A 16,736-nucleotide genomic window follows, 5' to 3' on the forward strand; every position below is an offset into this window, starting at 1 on the left:
TTAGTCCTGAAAAAAAATGAAGCAGGACTGTATCTTGTTACAAATTCTTTCTGCAGCTTTGCTATACCGTGCTCCGTAGATGGTGTGGAATGTGTCTTAAGCTGGTTCTATATTCTTTAGTAACATAAGCTATTCACCATCGTTTTCTTCCTCGGTATCGAATCATGGCATTATAAAAATACCTTTTGTAAGTGCTTTGCCTTTAAGGGCCCATTGGCCCTCCTCCCTGGATGAGCCCATTGCAAGGCATTCAGGTTCAGAAACTGAAACAAAACAACCTCAGCAAAAATCCACAATTTTTTTCAGTAAGGTTGAGCAGATCAAACATTGTTTTCCCAGTCAGAAGGCGGAGCAAGGATGCCCCTTAGGTCTGTGTCTGTCAAATGTTTGATGTCACTTCACTTTTGGAAATCTAGTCAGAAATTCTTTCTCTGCAGAAATTCCTTAGTGAGGTATCACAAACACGTCCCATGTGTGCGCATGTTGTGCATGAACAAGGTAGAGATCTTTCTGCCATAATATATAATAAGTGGATTATAAACTTCTTTGAGAGGTCATTCTCTTTGAACACCTGGCCTGCCCAACCAATTTTCTAAAAAATAGATTTTGTAGTAGGGTATGGTATGGGAGAGCCGAAAAAAGAAGTTTCAAGTCCCCATGGGCACCCTGAATTAAATTGTTTTTAAAAAATTATTAAAGGACAATAACAAATAACAAAACTAACTTAAAATACATATTCAGTAAAAACTATACACAATACAAATTAAACCTTCCCCACCTGTGCCCCCCTCTCCCTCGGGACTAGGTAACCAATAATATCATTTTACAGTTTTTCACCCCATTCCACTCCAAAAATACATTGATTCTGTTACATAACTGGCATTACACCAGCAAGCATACATAATAGGATTCTGGCCACAGTTTTCTGCATTGATTGCCCAAGAATAAAGTCCCCCCCAAATATATACCTCTCAAAAATTTCCTTTTGGGCCCTTGGAGATCTTTGTCACATGATGGATGTGACATCACATCAGTTCTGTTGGCCATCTCAGAGAAAATTTTCAGTAAGTCTATTTCACCTCAACAACAAAAGTTTGGCGGGATCCTAAAGACCGACAGATCTACTGTAGCATGAGTTTTCGCAGATTACAATCCATTTCTTCTTCTATTTAGTGCTTCACAGATCATCACAGTAGAACGTACCAGATACAGAACTTGATTTATTTATTTTTTCTTAATACAGCCAAAAAATAACATGTACTTTTCGGTTCTTTGCTAATGCTTGCTTTAGTTTAATTCATGTTTTAATAGATTTTGGGGAGAGAGGATATGTGTGTTAAGGTCTACAAATTAGAAAATAATAGTCCTTTTGCTATGTGTATATTTACTGTATAGAGTTTTGTTTTGTTTTATGTTTTTATTCCAAGTGATTTGTTCTGGATATTCCACTAAGCATATTTGTGCTTGCCCAGTAGCTACTCTTCTGTCAAATATGTTTAGATTTTTTTTTTTTGTATCCCCTTTCTGCGTTAAAGAGAGAGAAAAATGGAGGTAGCTGCAGGAGTTCCAAGCAATCACGAAAACAAGGGAGAGCCAATTACCTCTTGGAAAAGAACATTGTTGGTTTTGGACTGAAGTGCAAAATTCAGAAGTCTAGAGAAGTTTTTTAAAAATCCTTTTGAATGAATGTTTTAAAACGTGTAACCTGAAAGGAACAATTGTACTTTCAGAGAAAGCAAGTGTCCCCAAAAGGATTGTTCTTATGGAACAAAAACTGAATTATTGCTCTCTGCTTTGTGTGGAACAAATAATATATTATATTATGAATAATTCTAGAATCAAAACAACGTTTTGTACAAATGGAACACTTGGGAATTTCAGTTTTGTTGTTTTGAAATTGATCCAAGGCTATAACTAAGATGGCATAAGTGGGACTCCCCCCCCAATCAAAACTTAATGATTGGTGAAATCTAGGGTGCTTTTTTTTTAAGTATAAAATTTCTCTTTTTTCCTTCTTCTGCTCCTTTTGAAGCTAGCACCCACACACTTGCCACCCCCCTGAATTGTGGTGGGGCAATTTGCTAGTGGAGAATGGGCCGAAACATAGGACTTACTTATTTTACACAACAAGATCTCAAATAGCATGCAAGAATCTTCTGTCAGAAGGATAATGGTCTTCTTGTAGACAAGGATACTTGGGCAGACTTTGGGGGTCCAGCAGTGGTTTGAAATACGTAGTGATTTACAAAGCCTTGCTAAATTCATAGTTCCACAGTATTCAGTTGACAACATGTTGGGTGAACCCAAGAGTTCTTAAGGCTCACAGGAAGTTTAAGTACATTCTTGTTCTGTTTTGCTACTAACTAGAAAGGAGGTGTATTAAGAGAGAACCGGGAGCAATTCTATTTTTACTAATGGTTTATGCACATTTTATGTTTCTAAGTGCTTTCTCAGCAGAGGAAAAAAATATACTAGAACAAAGCTGTAGTGTCTAGTTATCAATGAGCTGAAATTGTGGCAGTGGGTTTTCTTGTTCTGAGAAAAGTAAAGTGAACATGCAAATCATGCTTGAAGCTGATGCAATGGCAGTTCACACATGTGAAAATTGCATTTAACCTCATGCATGGGGCAATGGGGAGAGAGTCCACAAATTCCTGCCACCTTTTAATTAGGCTCTTACAATTTTGAGCTTCCACTAAAAGGCATGTCCTGTAACTTTGGCTCCCTCTCTCTGTGCAAGTATTACCATTGTGTAAGCAAAAGATTTTTTTGTATTATTATTGCAGACTGTTCTTGGGTAGCGTAGCATTTATTCAGTAGATATGCTCCTTCACTACTGGATAGTGGGTCTTTCAGCGGAAGCTCAGGGGGATACTGCCCCTAAGTGCTTTAGTTGCTGAATAGTAAGGCTACCAAGTTCTACTCTTGAGTCATGTTGAACAGTGGTATAGGAAGAATCTGCTTATAATAACAATGTGGGGGAAAGCCCTGGGTCCACCAGAATTTTTTAAGTTTAAGCAGAGGAACTGCCTTGTCATTTCACTGCCCTCTCTATGGGTTAGAAGCAAAATGGTTCTCAAGAATGTGGTGCCCATGTCTGTAACTGCTCAGGAAAGAGCAGAGCTGTCTGTAGCTGAGTCAACAAGGTTTTGGCATTACAGTTAATTGGGTGGCTGGCCTCTAAAAAAAAAAAAGGTTGTGAATCAGTCTTTGGATATAGATGGGCCCTTTGTAAGAGCTGTCACCTGATAGCTTCCCCTTGACTGATTCGCTGAGATTTCCAGTTGAGCTCCATGAAGACACTGGAAAGGGAGAGTCGGAAATGTGGCCACTTTATAAGAGGAGAAGCTTCAGAATTCGCAGTTGATGAAGTAACAGAAGATGTTCTGTGGAGTCAAGCACCAGTAGCCAGTACCACAGAACTTCATATTTAAATAAGTAAAATAAGGCTATAGCTTAGTTGATTGAAAAAGAAACACTAATAAGAATGGGCAATTTGTGTTGGTACATACTTTCTCATTGCTTATTTCATTCCTGTCCCATCCTTCCTTTGAAAATCTGAGAGAAGCCTATAATAAGGCTCTGCTTTCCTTAAATACTGTAAGTATATCAGACGTTAACCTCTATAGACCTCTCCCACAGTCCCTTCTTACAGTGGGATTGGACAAGGCAACCGCATTTGTCAAAGAGAAGGGGTTTGACCTGGAGAGACAACGCAGTATTAGCGGTGCTCCCAACTTTCCCCAGTATATTGTAGCCCTGCCTGCCTGCCTCTCTCTCTCTCTGCTGGAGTTGCCAGTCCACTGCAGGGACTTTTCACTAGCTAGATGGCACACTCTTCCCTCAGAGGTTACCAGTGGGAGGTATAAAAATTCCCCTATGGCAGAGAGGGTTTGCCCCTGCAGTGATGGCACAGTAAAATCAACCACATACACGTCATGTTTCATTTCCGGTTCTATCATGAACTATGTATTAAGCTCATTCTCCATCTGCTTACCTGGTTTGCAGGCAGTCCTAAAATAGAGATCTTACATAAACTGCTTTTAGGCCTTAATCCTCAGATTACACTGAGTTGCACAAAACTCCTGACAGTGTATGCAAGATATGCAAAAATTTGACAGGTAATGATATTAAGCTATAATTTTTCTTTATCTCTTCTCCCACCCCCGCCCCCATATTAGAGTTGTGACTACTTTATCTGTCTCTGTCTGTCTGTCTGTCTGTCCTGTTGTATGTTTAATGCCTTTTGCTGGTCATGGACTGTAATAATAATAAACTTTATAATAGGGTTATCTCATTATGTTCCTACAACAACTCAAAGAGCAGCTGACCCAAAGTGACAAAATTTATGCCATAGTTGACAGTGGATTTGAATACTGCAGCCAGGCGAAACAAAAGCATTTACCGTATTTTTCGCACCATAAGACGCACTTTTTTCCCACAAAACAGGGGGGTGGAAAGTCTGTGCGTCTTATGGAGCGAAGAAAACAGATTATATTTTCCTGTTTTCTTCTCCTAAAATTTTGGTGCGTCTTATGGAAAGGTCCGTCTTATGGAGCGAAAAATACGGTAATATGCATTCTGCAATTGAGTAAGGTAGAGGGCTACCATCAATGCTTATGTGAGACAGAAGGCCTTCTCCAGGTTTTCTCTTCATCAGCAAGTCCTTGACATAAAAAGCAGATCTCAGACCAGAATGTCCCAACTCATTCTGTTAAATTTGGATTTACAAACCAGGCCCTATTTTAAATTCACTGCTCACAGTTAGTGTCTCAACCTCTTCTCCATCATGAGAACGTTAAAAATGAGGACTTCCTCATAGGATAAATGCGGATGAACAAGGCAGAAGTTGCAACGCTTTTTCTTTGCTTTTGATAAAAAGCCAAATTTATAGGGAAAGGAGCTTGTCATGTATTGGTATACGTTGGAAGCTGTTGAGTAAAACTGGCTATTTGAGCAAAAGCGTTGCTCAAGAGGCTGTTTTAATGAGGCAGTCCAAGTGAGAGTGAGTAATCCTCTGGCACAATTTCTTAATGCTGGGAAACGGAGAGGAATTGTGGGCGCTTCCATTTCATCCTTTTGGCAAGGACCTTTCGCATGGGACAGCTAGACTATATAGTGACTGGACCTGCCATTGCTGTCATCTCTTGGCTAGGACTCAAGATGCGTAGATGACTAATTGTTTCTGCACTAATCAAACACAAGTCATCTATATTTTCAGGTTTGCTTGCCACCTTCATGTGGGACATCCTTGAAAGTGTGTGTGTTTCGTCCTGTCCTAGGTCAGAGACGATGCAGGCTTATGTTGGTCATCCACAAAGCAGGATAACTTGTCCAGATCATTATCAGTATTCCTGGCATGTGTGTCACCTTGCCACTCATCCAGTATCTGTGATGGGTAGGATCTGGTGTAAGAGATCTGAGTCTGTGGGTGTATACGTTGCACCGAGAGGCTCCCTGGACAAGGAGGTTCTTCTTGGTACTTCTCGCATGTCTGTGCATTTGAACTTTACAGAGAACTGGCTTAAGAACAACATTTCTGAACTATCCAAGCCATGAATTTCGACGAAATATTGGGAGGAAAAGCCAAACCAGTTTGATAACAGCTTTTGGACGGAGTTTACAGCACAATGATGTCTTCCTTCAGCTAAATTTTGATCATCGGAAACATTCCATTCTTGTGACATAGAATATTTTTAAGAGCATGTGTGCTTCCAAGTATAATAAGAGGGAGTCTTTTCTTAACATCTGGAGTCCAGCTAATAATTGCCGTAATTATAAAGAAGAAAGAGTTAATAGCATATTCTGTACAACAGATGTGCTAACTTTTTGCATTAGAGTTTGTTTTAGAGTTTTGCTGTGAGATGTTCACATTTCTGGAAGTGAATAGAGGCATTTGTGTAGGTGAGCAGGAATGGTACAAGGTGGTATATGCTGTAGATTTAAATATTTACATCATTAATGTTACAGTCAGTTTGGCACCTGAAATCTGTGTGGGGCTAAGTGCCTATAACTTGAACCCTGTGCTGCTTCTATACTCGTTCCACATGCAGCCCCTTCTCTCCATATCTCCGAGACATACTTTCCTCTCGGGTTTCCAGGGCTGTTGCTGTATGCCTAAAACGTTGATCTACTCACTTTAACAAAATAAATTAATATAGCACGAATAAAAGCATCACCAGAAAGTGGCTTGTTCTGTCTTTATGGCAACATGTGTCTGGTTGAAATCTCTTTTACAGTATATATTTTGATTGCATTAAAGACAAATAAATTCTTAACTGTTTCTGATACCAGCAATCTTCCAACACAAGTTCTAAAACCTGTTTAAGGACTTACAGAGGATTAGTCGTGTGCTTCTGTGTACTTGAGCAAAAGCAACACAATGTTTTGGTGCTTTAAAGACTAAAAGGTTTTATTTGGAGTATGCTTTTGTAGTTTTTTAGCCCACTTCTTCATTAACTTAAGGTGTTCTTTTACACAAACATGGCACATTAATTTACTAACTAATTTAGCCACTAATTACTAATGTAAATAGTTTATGGTATCAGTTGAGGTATAGAGGAGTTGTTGGCAAGGTCGGTACAGTAGTTATATATGTATCTAAAATATATAAATATGTGTAAGAACTCAACAACTCCTCTGTCAAGGTTTTTCCAAATCCCTGAGGATCAGGTTAATTACTAAAAACATATACTTATAAGAGTAACTAACAAACAGAAGTATTTAAGCAAAACATTTCTGCTTCTACCTGCGTCAGTGGCTCTGGTAAAAGTATGCATACTTTTACTGAATAATTTACTGATTGCTTGAGTTTAATGGCTCAGGACATTCTGTATGCCTTGTGATAACTAGAGTCATGTTTCAGGCAGGAGACATAAAAAAATCTTGTGTTTTGTGCTGTTTCTGCAACATACAAATAATCTGTTTAGGGAAAAGCAATATTCTAGATTACAAGTCCCCTCCCATCTCAAGGAAGGTTACTGTCCCTACACTGAACCTAATCTTTGTGATTTATGGCTTCGTCATGCTTATAGAGGAAGAACAGCCGTGCCCAATTGGGTGCCCTCCAGATGTTCTGAACTGTAATTCCCATCAGCCTCAGGAGCAATGGTGAGAGATCAAAACATTTGGAGGGCATTGGGTCTCAGAGCAGCCTGTTGTATAGCTGTCCCATCTCAAACACACCATTTGATTTATTGATGCCTTCCAGAATTTAATAAGGGGTGTAGGCTAGACTTTTGCGTTCCTGTAGAGTTCACAAGGATCAATAGTCAGTGAAGGAGATACAAGCCAGATCGTAGAGGAAGAGTATTTTAGACATACTCCTGATTTTTTTTTCCTTTCCTTTTCTGGTATATGTTATTCCTTGATAAAGCGACCTTTGTGGTCTTTATTTGTGCTTGAGATGTTGCTCACAAATGCTCAGTGTTTTAAATGGTGGTAACACAGACTTAGCTGTTCCCAGTTTAGTCTGTTGCTCCTGCAGAGCTTGCTTGAAAAGTGGAACCGCTAATGTTTACTTCCCCCCTGTTGTTTTCTTCCTGCTTGGAGTCGCTTGCATTTCCATTGGCCAACTCCACAGCATTCTTGCTTCCAAGAGAATTGCAATTGAAGCGTCTGTGCTATAAATGAGGGAAGGCACGCCTTAAATTCTGCTTTTTTATAAATTTCAATAGTCCTCCAGCTCAGAACAATATTCTTTTTTTAAAATCGCAATAAAGTATCCAGTTAAAAATCAAGCTAAGCTGCATTTAAATGAATGTTAAAAGTATTCTTAAATTCTTTTATTTTTGCAATTCTTTGCTTGGTGGATGGATATGTGCTTCCAGTTATTGTTAGCCACCCAGAGTAGTGGTTCACCGCTCGATGGGTGGGATATAAATGAAGCAAACAATCTTAGAACTGCAGAGCTGGAAGGGACCCTATGGATCATCAAGTTCAACTCTTGTCAAGGGGGCACAGTGGAAAATGGAACTCCCAGCCTCTGACACTGTAGCCAGAGACCCAAACCACTGAGCTATCCAGCAGTTCAAGCAAGCAAGCAAGCTTGCTACCTAACTCAGTTTGATCAGACTGAAGTTCTAGGTAGTCTACCTTTCTGATTCCCAGAGTGACCAACTAGGTAGCTGCAGATTGGCCACAAGCAGGAGATGAGGGCAATAATTGTATTCCTCTGGTGTCCATCCACCCAGTTGACATAAAGAAGCATGTTGCCCCTGATTCTAGGTGTACTTATGTACCTATTGGTAACTTTACTCTTCCATGAACTTGTCTAAACAGCATTTCAAAGCCATGTAACCTCACGGGCATCGCCACATCTTGTTGAAACAAAACATCCTGGATGAATAAGGGTTATGGAACATGACCCAAAGGAGGTCGTCATCCTGACTGCTTCACTTTCCATTTTTTTCTATTCCAATATTATCTTTGTAAGCATTCCAAGGATGGGACTGGTTTGTAGTTCAAAGGAAGAGATCGTCTTGACGATCCAAGAGATGGGGTGAGAGAGATTCCCCACTCCGCCAGGATTCTGTGTAGTATAAAATCAGTATAAGAAGGTTAGCTCAAGTAGCGGGGAAAGAGGTAAGAAACAGAAAGCAGGGCAGAAGCCTAATTGTATTGGACTTCCTTCGAGGATTGCTTTGCTGCTGATGGTGGTTACTTTTCCTTTTTTGGCTGAAGTGGTAATATTTATTTTCCTTTGTCAAATTTTGTCTTATGTAATTCCACTCTTTCCTGAGATAATACGCCTGTGTCTTCTGTTTAATAGCAACCAGTGGTAAGAGGCACGTGCGCATATACACTCCCTGATCGCTACCACTTGTGAGCAGGGCTGCCAAAACCATAGTCCTCCCTTCTTTTCTCACATGTCTTTGAAGATGCACAAAATAATCCAAAAACATGTCAGCCAGTGGTTTCTAGGAAGGCTTTTCTGTGCAGCCCCTCTATTATCTCATTTTGGTGCACAGACATTTTCTCTTGGAAGTATTTACTGTATAACATTATTTAACAGTACAGAACAGAACATTTGACTTCAGCTAAACAAGAAAATATGTTACTAGCCCACAGATGCTTATGCCATAATGTGTTTGTTAGACTTCAAGGTGTCACCAACAAGCTTTGGCTGTCTTTGCACTTTTCATATGAAAACTGTCTCCTAAGCAAACCTTAAACAGTAAACCCCACCCCCCCAAGGATTCTGTCTAATTTACTTACGGTAACAAATGATGAGAACAGCATATTTTCTGCCCTAAGAATCTTTGGGCAAATGGTCCACAGACTTCTACTTATATTTAAACAGGCAATTTTGATTTACTTATTTGCAGTTAAACTTACTCAGTTTTGGGCGGTTTTATGGGAAATCCTGGTAAAATTGCATAACAGTCTAGCACATCAAGGAGCTCCAGCTGCCACATGAATAAACGACGCGGTAGCTTGTCTTCAACCACACAAGCATATCTGCTGCTCTCTTTAAAGGTCATTGGACTGCGGTCTCAAAACCTGCTGTTTCTTCTGTGTTTCTCTGTGACACAAGGGCTCCGTTGAGTTTGAAGCCATGCAGATTGGAGAGGAAATTAGCACAGGGTCCAGTGGTGGAGGCGCCAGAAGGGTGTGGAGGTAAACATGCACTCAAAATATAGATTACTTCCAACTGTTAGGGGTCCTCTCTGAGAATCCTGGGAATTTTACTGACATATTGAAGATCCTTGAAGGCACTGAGGACTGTGGTGCGGCTACAGTTGCAGGAGTTCTCTGAGAAGAGGGGATGGCTGCTAAAGGATGGGTTTGCCCTTCAGTGTGTGGGAGCCTCAGCTTCAGGATCTGTCCTTCCCTGAGTGCTCCCTGGAAGGACAGATCCTGAAGCTGAGGCTCCAGTCCTTTGGCCATCTCATGAGAAGAGAAGACTCCCTGGAAAAGACCCTGATGTTGGGAAAGTGTGAAGGCAGGAGGAGAAGGGGAGGACAGAGGACGAGATGGTTGGACAGTGTCACCGAAGCGACCAACATGACTTTGACCCAACTCCGGGAGGCAGTGGAAGATAGGAGGGCCTGGCGTGCTCTGGTCCATGGGGTCACGAAGAGCCGGACACGACTGAACGACTAAATGAACGAACGTGTGGGAGCCTGGGAAGTGAGCTGCTACCTCTTCCACACATGTTGTTTTGAGAATTAGTAGCTTTTAGAAGAAAGATACTGCCATAGACATATTCACGTTGGGTGGAAAATATGGTGTACTTCATCATTTTGGGAGAAAGAGTAGCTTACATAAGTTACTTTACATATTTGAGGCAATCTACTGCCTCGTAGAACTGTGCAGTATTCTGAGTTTCTTCCGTATGAAGATAGGGAAAACTTTGCATGTCCTGAGAATATCAGTACTTTTGCTTTTTTAAAGCCTCATTTTTTCTAAATTAAATACTGTAATTCTAACCATTTTAAAATGTCAAGCAAGTTGTTTTGTATTAGCAACTTCAACTTGTTGCCAGTGGTGCCGGGAAGAAATATTAAACCACAAACATTGTTTTCTTCCTAGCTCTGTTACATCCAAACTCATTAATTTTTTTTCACTTCATTTATGTGTATGCTGTTCCTTAACTAGGAGCACATGGAATGTTTCACATGCTTTTAGCACATGTGTAACCAAGTTCGGGGCTGAAAACAAAATAGCTTAAATAGTTTTGGAGACTCCGGTCATTATGAAAAGCTTAGATTGGCCATGTGTGTAATAGGCCAGGTCAGTTGCAGCTGCTTTCAAGGCATCTACGTTCTTAATTTCTGAAATTAAAGCTATCTAACAAAGGAAGCACATGAATTTTGCCCAGTTAAGGAGCCTCGTAGTGCAGTGGTTAAACTGCAGTTCTGCAGTGAAGACTCTGCTCGTGACCCGAGTTTGATCGTGGACTCAGGTACTGTAGCTGAGGTTGATTCGACCTTCCATCCTTCCAAGATCAGTAAATTGAGTACTCTGATCACTTTGGGGGGGGGGGGGGAAGCAATGTGTAGCCTGCATAAATAACTTGTGAACTGCCCAGAGAGTGTTTTAAGCATTATGGGGCAGTATATAAGCAGCACACTTTCCTTTTGCTTTGATCCAAATAATTTCTGTCACTATAAAATCTCTGTAGTCACATAAACAATATCCATAACTTGCAAGATGCATAAGATCCTACACCAGTTCCCTCACTTCCTTGCCCTTTTGCCAGGAATTCTCATAACACATAAATGCGTGTAATAACTCCCAGAGATGTAGATGCAATTTCTAGTCTCAAACCAGCCTGTGTAAAAGGGGAGGGGGGGAGAAAAAAGCTTTGTTTTAAAAGCAGATAGATAAATTTTCTCAAATCAATGTTGCCTTTCTCTTATCTGTGCTGTGTCGTCTAAGGACATATTGTTACATTACAAATGTAACATTGGCTTAAAACAAATGTCTAGTCTACGCTAAAGTCAACCCATTGATTCGATTGCTGGATGATGAGGTGGCCGGTGTGTGTGTATCCCATTGAATCAATAATTCTACCCTAGATGGGACTAACAGTTGAATCCAGGCTATTATTTCTAATGTAAAAGCTGTGGTAGCTTTATTGAGGCTCTTGGCATTTGGTAACTTTCCTTTCCTTTACCTGTGCTGGGAGGTTGTTTTCCTGTGTCGGGGTGGAATATTCTTAGTGTGTCGTGTTCAGAGGGAGGGTATCATTTGCAGTGTTTAAGTCAGGTGATGGATCAGCAAAAGATAGATCCATAATTCAGCTGGTAGCACTGCCTGGAAGAATGGTGACAAAGTTCAAAGATTGTGTTATAGTTGTATTATATAAAATAGCTGTAATTGGTGTACTTTTTGGCTCGGCAAAAGGTGGCTAGGTGTCTCGTATGTGAGAAGTGGGGCTCTGGCCCAGTGGACACAAGTTCAGGCCCCCATATCTCCTATTAAAAGGATTATACAAAAACGAGTGTCAGTCAGAGGAGACAACTCGGGGCTAGATGAGCACTCTCTCTGGCTTCGTTGTAAGGCACCAAGTGAAGCGTTGACCCTTTAGAAACTGGTGAAGAAGTACAGAATCTTGGGTGACACTGGAGTAAATTCATATTTTGGGATCAGCATCTGTCTGGGATGAGGTCATCTGAAGGGTCGACCTAGACAGAGCGGAGACTGAAGTATGCACAAGGCGGTGTAAGACAGGGTTCTGGAAAAGGAAAAGTGGTTCTGAATACAGGAGAATGCCAGCAGAAACACACTGTTTTGTGAGCTCAAGCCAAAGAATTCAGCTGGCATGTGCCATTATAGTAACATACGTGTAATACAAAACACACAACATTGAATTATGGATGAATAATGTGACTACATAAGATGTTGTTCTTTATATTTAACACGTTGTGAGAAGAGGAGATATCCCTACAGTTTTGCTCAAAATATTTAATGTAGTCACTAATACAGATGAGCACAAACCACACTATGACCCTGGAAAAACCCACAGATTCTAACCCATTTTGATGAAACGGAAGAAAGCACTGAACTTTTTTTCCCCCGACACATCGTTTTGCTTCGACCCCTCTCCCTCCTGCCCCCTTCACCTCACTGCCTGCTCCTTCTACCTCCTCTTCTTCTGCTGCTGCCATCTTCAGAGACAGTGGCCCTTCTGGGAGCTGGGCCTGCTATCTCTGAAGATGGTGGCAGTGGAGGAGAAAGAGGAGGAGGAGGCAGGAGGAACAAGTCAGGAGGCTGCTGGGAGTGGGCGATGCTCCCGTCACCCTTTCCCAGCTTCTGAGGAGCGTTCTGGTCCCGTCACTGCAGCAACAGGGACGGAGTGCCCACCAGGTAGGGAGGCAATGGGGGCAGGATGAAGGGGGCAAAGGTTCTTCCCCCCCCCCAGACACAAACCTGAAAAAAATGAATTGTGAACTGGTTAATTTTCCCCAGGGTTGTTCATTGTTCATGTATAGCCACAAACCACGAACCATCCCGATGCGTCATTTGCTGGTTCATGCCCATCTGTAGTCACTATATGAAGTGTAGTTATAGAGTTAAAGGCTGATGCTGTTGTGTTTTTGAATGTCCGTCCAATCCTTCCGCCTCTTAAACAAAACTTTCTTCTGCTGAAAAAGATTAATAGGCATGCTCTCTTGTATTCTCCCAGCTTCCTTTTTTCCAAGATTTTAATTCTTTTATTCGTATTTTCTTATTTAGTTGTTGAATCGCAAAGACAAGACTAACTTTGAGAAGCTAGACTACTTAATGTCTAAGGAAGATAACTATAAGAGGATGCGAGACTACATCCGATGCTTAAAGATGGTCCCCTGTATCCCTTATTTAGGTAAGTGTGAACATTGTCTACTTCTAGAACATCTCCTGAAAACAGTCTTCAACAAAATGTTTTGCTGTTCTGATTATCAAGTGAGCCCAGGGGCATGAAATCCAAACTACACGTTAAACCTGCATAGTTCAGTGAGCTAGTATTTTACTCTTTCCTCACATCTGTGCCATTGCCCTCCTGCCACATGACAAGAGAAAACCCACCATGTTCAGATCTGTGGGAAAGGCAAAAAAAACAAAAAGACCCCACAGAATAGGCCTGTTATCCTAACACAGAGGTTCTCTTGAGATATTGCTACTTCAGAGTTTTGCAAACACAGCCAAGAGTTAGCAGCTTTGACCTGATGGAAAATTCTTATTTGACATGCCTATGATAAATTCTGTTGATCAAACCCATCTTCCCATGGAAAAATGTTGTTGGGGTACAGTTTTGCCCCACCCCAGGCCTGCTTCATTCTTGGCTTAACACTCCAGATGAATGGAAGAAGCTTCCAAAGATCTTCAATGCAGGAAGGTTGTTTGGGGGGGGGGAAAGAACAGCACATTACTTAAAATGCAAAGTGAGTATAACGAACCAAAATATACTAGCCCTTTATAATACATTTCTGAGAAGTTTTTAATTTACTGTGTTACATTTTTATAATAATGTAATGTTACAGCATCGGACTATGATAGCTCTAGAGGTTCGTCCAAGCCAATGTCATGTATTTAAATGACTGTGGCATATTGATTTTAGAATGCCTTAGCTAGGGAAGCTTACTTTTGATGAAGCTTAAGATCATTTTCACTAAGTGGGACGTGGTGGCGCTGCGGGCTAAACCGCAGAAGCCTGTGCTGCAGGGTCAGAAGACCAAGCAGTCATAAGATCAAATCCACGCGACGGAGTAAGCTCCCGTCGCTTGTCCCAGCTCCCGCCAACCTAGCGGTTCGAAAGCATGCAAATGCAAGTAGATAAATAGGTACCACTTCGGTGGGAAGGTAACAGCGTTCCGTGTCTAAGTCGCACTGGCCATGTGACCATGGAAAGATTGTCTTTGGACAAACGCTGGCTCTATGGCTTGGAAACGGGGATGAGCACCGCCCCCTAGAGTCGAACACGACTGGACAAAAATTGTCAAGGGGAACCTTTACCTTTACCAAGATCATTTTCACTAAGTGCCTTAAGAAGACACTATTCTAGGCATGGAAAACTGTTTAATTCTTTGGGTTTTGGTTTTCTGTTTTAGTTGTTGTTTCTTATATCTAACTTGCTCAGATGAAGAAGATTTAATTATTAGGTTATAACGGTCTTTGCATACACATATAAACCAGCTGTGGTCAAACATTTGATTGATCTGTTAAAAGTCAAATAAGGCTCTAGGACAGTGGTTCCTAGATGGGACTAACAATAACCCTGGTGTTCTTGGACTGCAATTCCCAGAAACCCGGGGCAGCACAGCTAGTGGTGAAGGCATCTGGAAATCGCAGTCCAAGAATACCTGGGTTAACCAAGGCCGGGAGCCACTTCTCTAGGAGATTTGATAACCCCGGAATTCTCACTTTTCTTTCCTAATCTGCTATGGGGTCTACCCTGTCCTTTAAAACAGTGGTCCCCAACCTTGGGCCTCCAGATGTTCTTGGACTAGAACTGCCAGAAGCTTTCACCACCACTTCTGCTGGCCAGGATTTCTGGGAGTTGAAGTCCAAGAACATCTGGAGACCCAAGGTTGAGGACCACTGCTTTAAAAGGATAACCATTTTCTTCCCCTGTTGATCTGTTGAATATTTTCTCACATTCCATTTTTAAACATCTGTAAGAGTAAATCTTCCTTGTCAATGGTTGACGCAGTAATTTGTTTGAAGGATTTCTGTTTTTTTGTTTTTCATCATTGCTATACTAAATCTCATCTCAGCGAAGAAATTAGCCAAGAATAATGCAAGGCATTTCACGTGTTTATAGATTTACTGTCAGCTTTTGATTCAATAGATAATAATAGTTTGTTGACGGAATTGTTTGTCCTTGATGTAAATCCCAAGTATGTCTGGGTTTGAAACATTATCTTTAAAAAGAAACAAAGCATTGTATGTGTTATTTTGACAAATGTTACTGCTCCTCTGCTTGGAAAATCATTTGTGTTATGCACCGTTGGGGCATTGTGTTGCTGTTACAACAGACTAGAAAAATGTAAGCAAATACTCTCATGTTCACTGTAGCAGTTAGTTCTGATATTGCCCCTTGGAAATATTTTAAAAATACAAAATATCACAACAATAAGCAGATGGTACAGTTTTATTATCTTTGACCAATATGATTTTAGGAAGGCAGATGGACCTTCATCAGAAGGAACTGTTTAGTATTAAATACTTTAGATCTAAGGTAGTTCTACTTAGTAAACAGTCTCCTATATTCAACTCTTCAATTTCTGATGCAGCTGGTTAAATGATCTTTTCTCCTGTAGTCTTTCTGTACTTTTTAGCACGGCTTGTTGTTTTCTGATTTCAAAAATACCCACAAAGCAGTGAACTCATCGGTTCCAATACTTTCTCTTAACGGGTAATTGCTCCAGCATCAGTAAAGCTCGGGAATATAACCCTGTTTTGTTTCTCTGCTTCAGCAAACTCAATTGACTAGCAAGACCTTAGATCACACCAGTGTGGTAGGCAAGAAGCTAGCATATTTTATAATTTATTCCAAAGCTTGTTAACTGTGTGTGTTTTCAATGCAGTAGAGTTTGCTTTTTCTATCATCTTTTCCTCTGTGGATGCCATCCGTCTCATCCAAGATTTGCAAGCACGCAGCTAGCAAACGACTGCCAAGAGAAGTAACAATGGCATCGGGTAGTTTGCTGGGCTGGAGTGACATGCAATGGAAAAGGAACAGGGCTGGAATTAATGAAGCAGTATTCACATCAAAGGAATTGTGCATATTTCTGGGGTCTTCGTTGCCTGTAATTTTTATTGCAGATGAAGAAAGGGAGGGAGGGAAGCACTAGCTTCATATTCAAGATTATGAGGTTCAGTTTTAGTTGAAGACAGCACTATTTTTGTGGTTTGAGGAAGCAGCCGCCTTTGAGGGCTTCTTTAATGACTCCAGAATCTTTTCCAAGACCCATTACTTTTCATTCCTTTGGCCGTGCACCTAAATTATATCCTGCATTTTAGATTATCTGTTATTATTAAAATGCCTTTGTGGTAGACCTTATCACAGGCCATGTTTAGGTTATTGTGTGCAATTAGATACTCTTAAGACAAATGCAGAGAGGACCCATGCTTATCCAGCATGTAAAAATCTTTACACTGGATCCCTTGCATGCAGTGGTACAAACTCTAGATCACAAGAGAGTGCTTGTAGCGCTATGGGGCGGTATATAAGTCCCAAAAAAAAAAAAAAAAAAAAATTATGGAAAAAGATGTATCTGTCAGTTAAAATTGCTTTAAATGTTTTCTTA

General features: G+C 40.7%; 1 protein-coding gene across 5 annotated transcripts in view; it reads left to right on the plus strand.

Annotated features, from left to right (window-relative positions):
* Positions 1-16,736, plus strand: part of RALGPS1 (Ral GEF with PH domain and SH3 binding motif 1) — a 149,992-nt gene that overhangs the window by 43,853 nt on the left and 89,403 nt on the right. For all 5 annotated transcript variants that reach the window (XM_072985170.2, XM_072985169.2, XM_072985168.2 and 2 more), the window contains one exon: positions 13,183-13,309. In XM_072985170.2, coding sequence (XP_072841271.1) covers positions 13,183-13,309 — 127 coding nt within the window. The remainder of the gene's footprint in view (positions 1-13,182; positions 13,310-16,736) is intronic.

This window comes from Pogona vitticeps, chromosome ZW-PAR (genome assembly GCF_051106095.1).
Source record: "Pogona vitticeps strain Pit_001003342236 chromosome ZW-PAR, PviZW2.1, whole genome shotgun sequence".
Classification (NCBI taxonomy): Eukaryota; Metazoa; Chordata; class Lepidosauria; order Squamata; family Agamidae; genus Pogona; species Pogona vitticeps.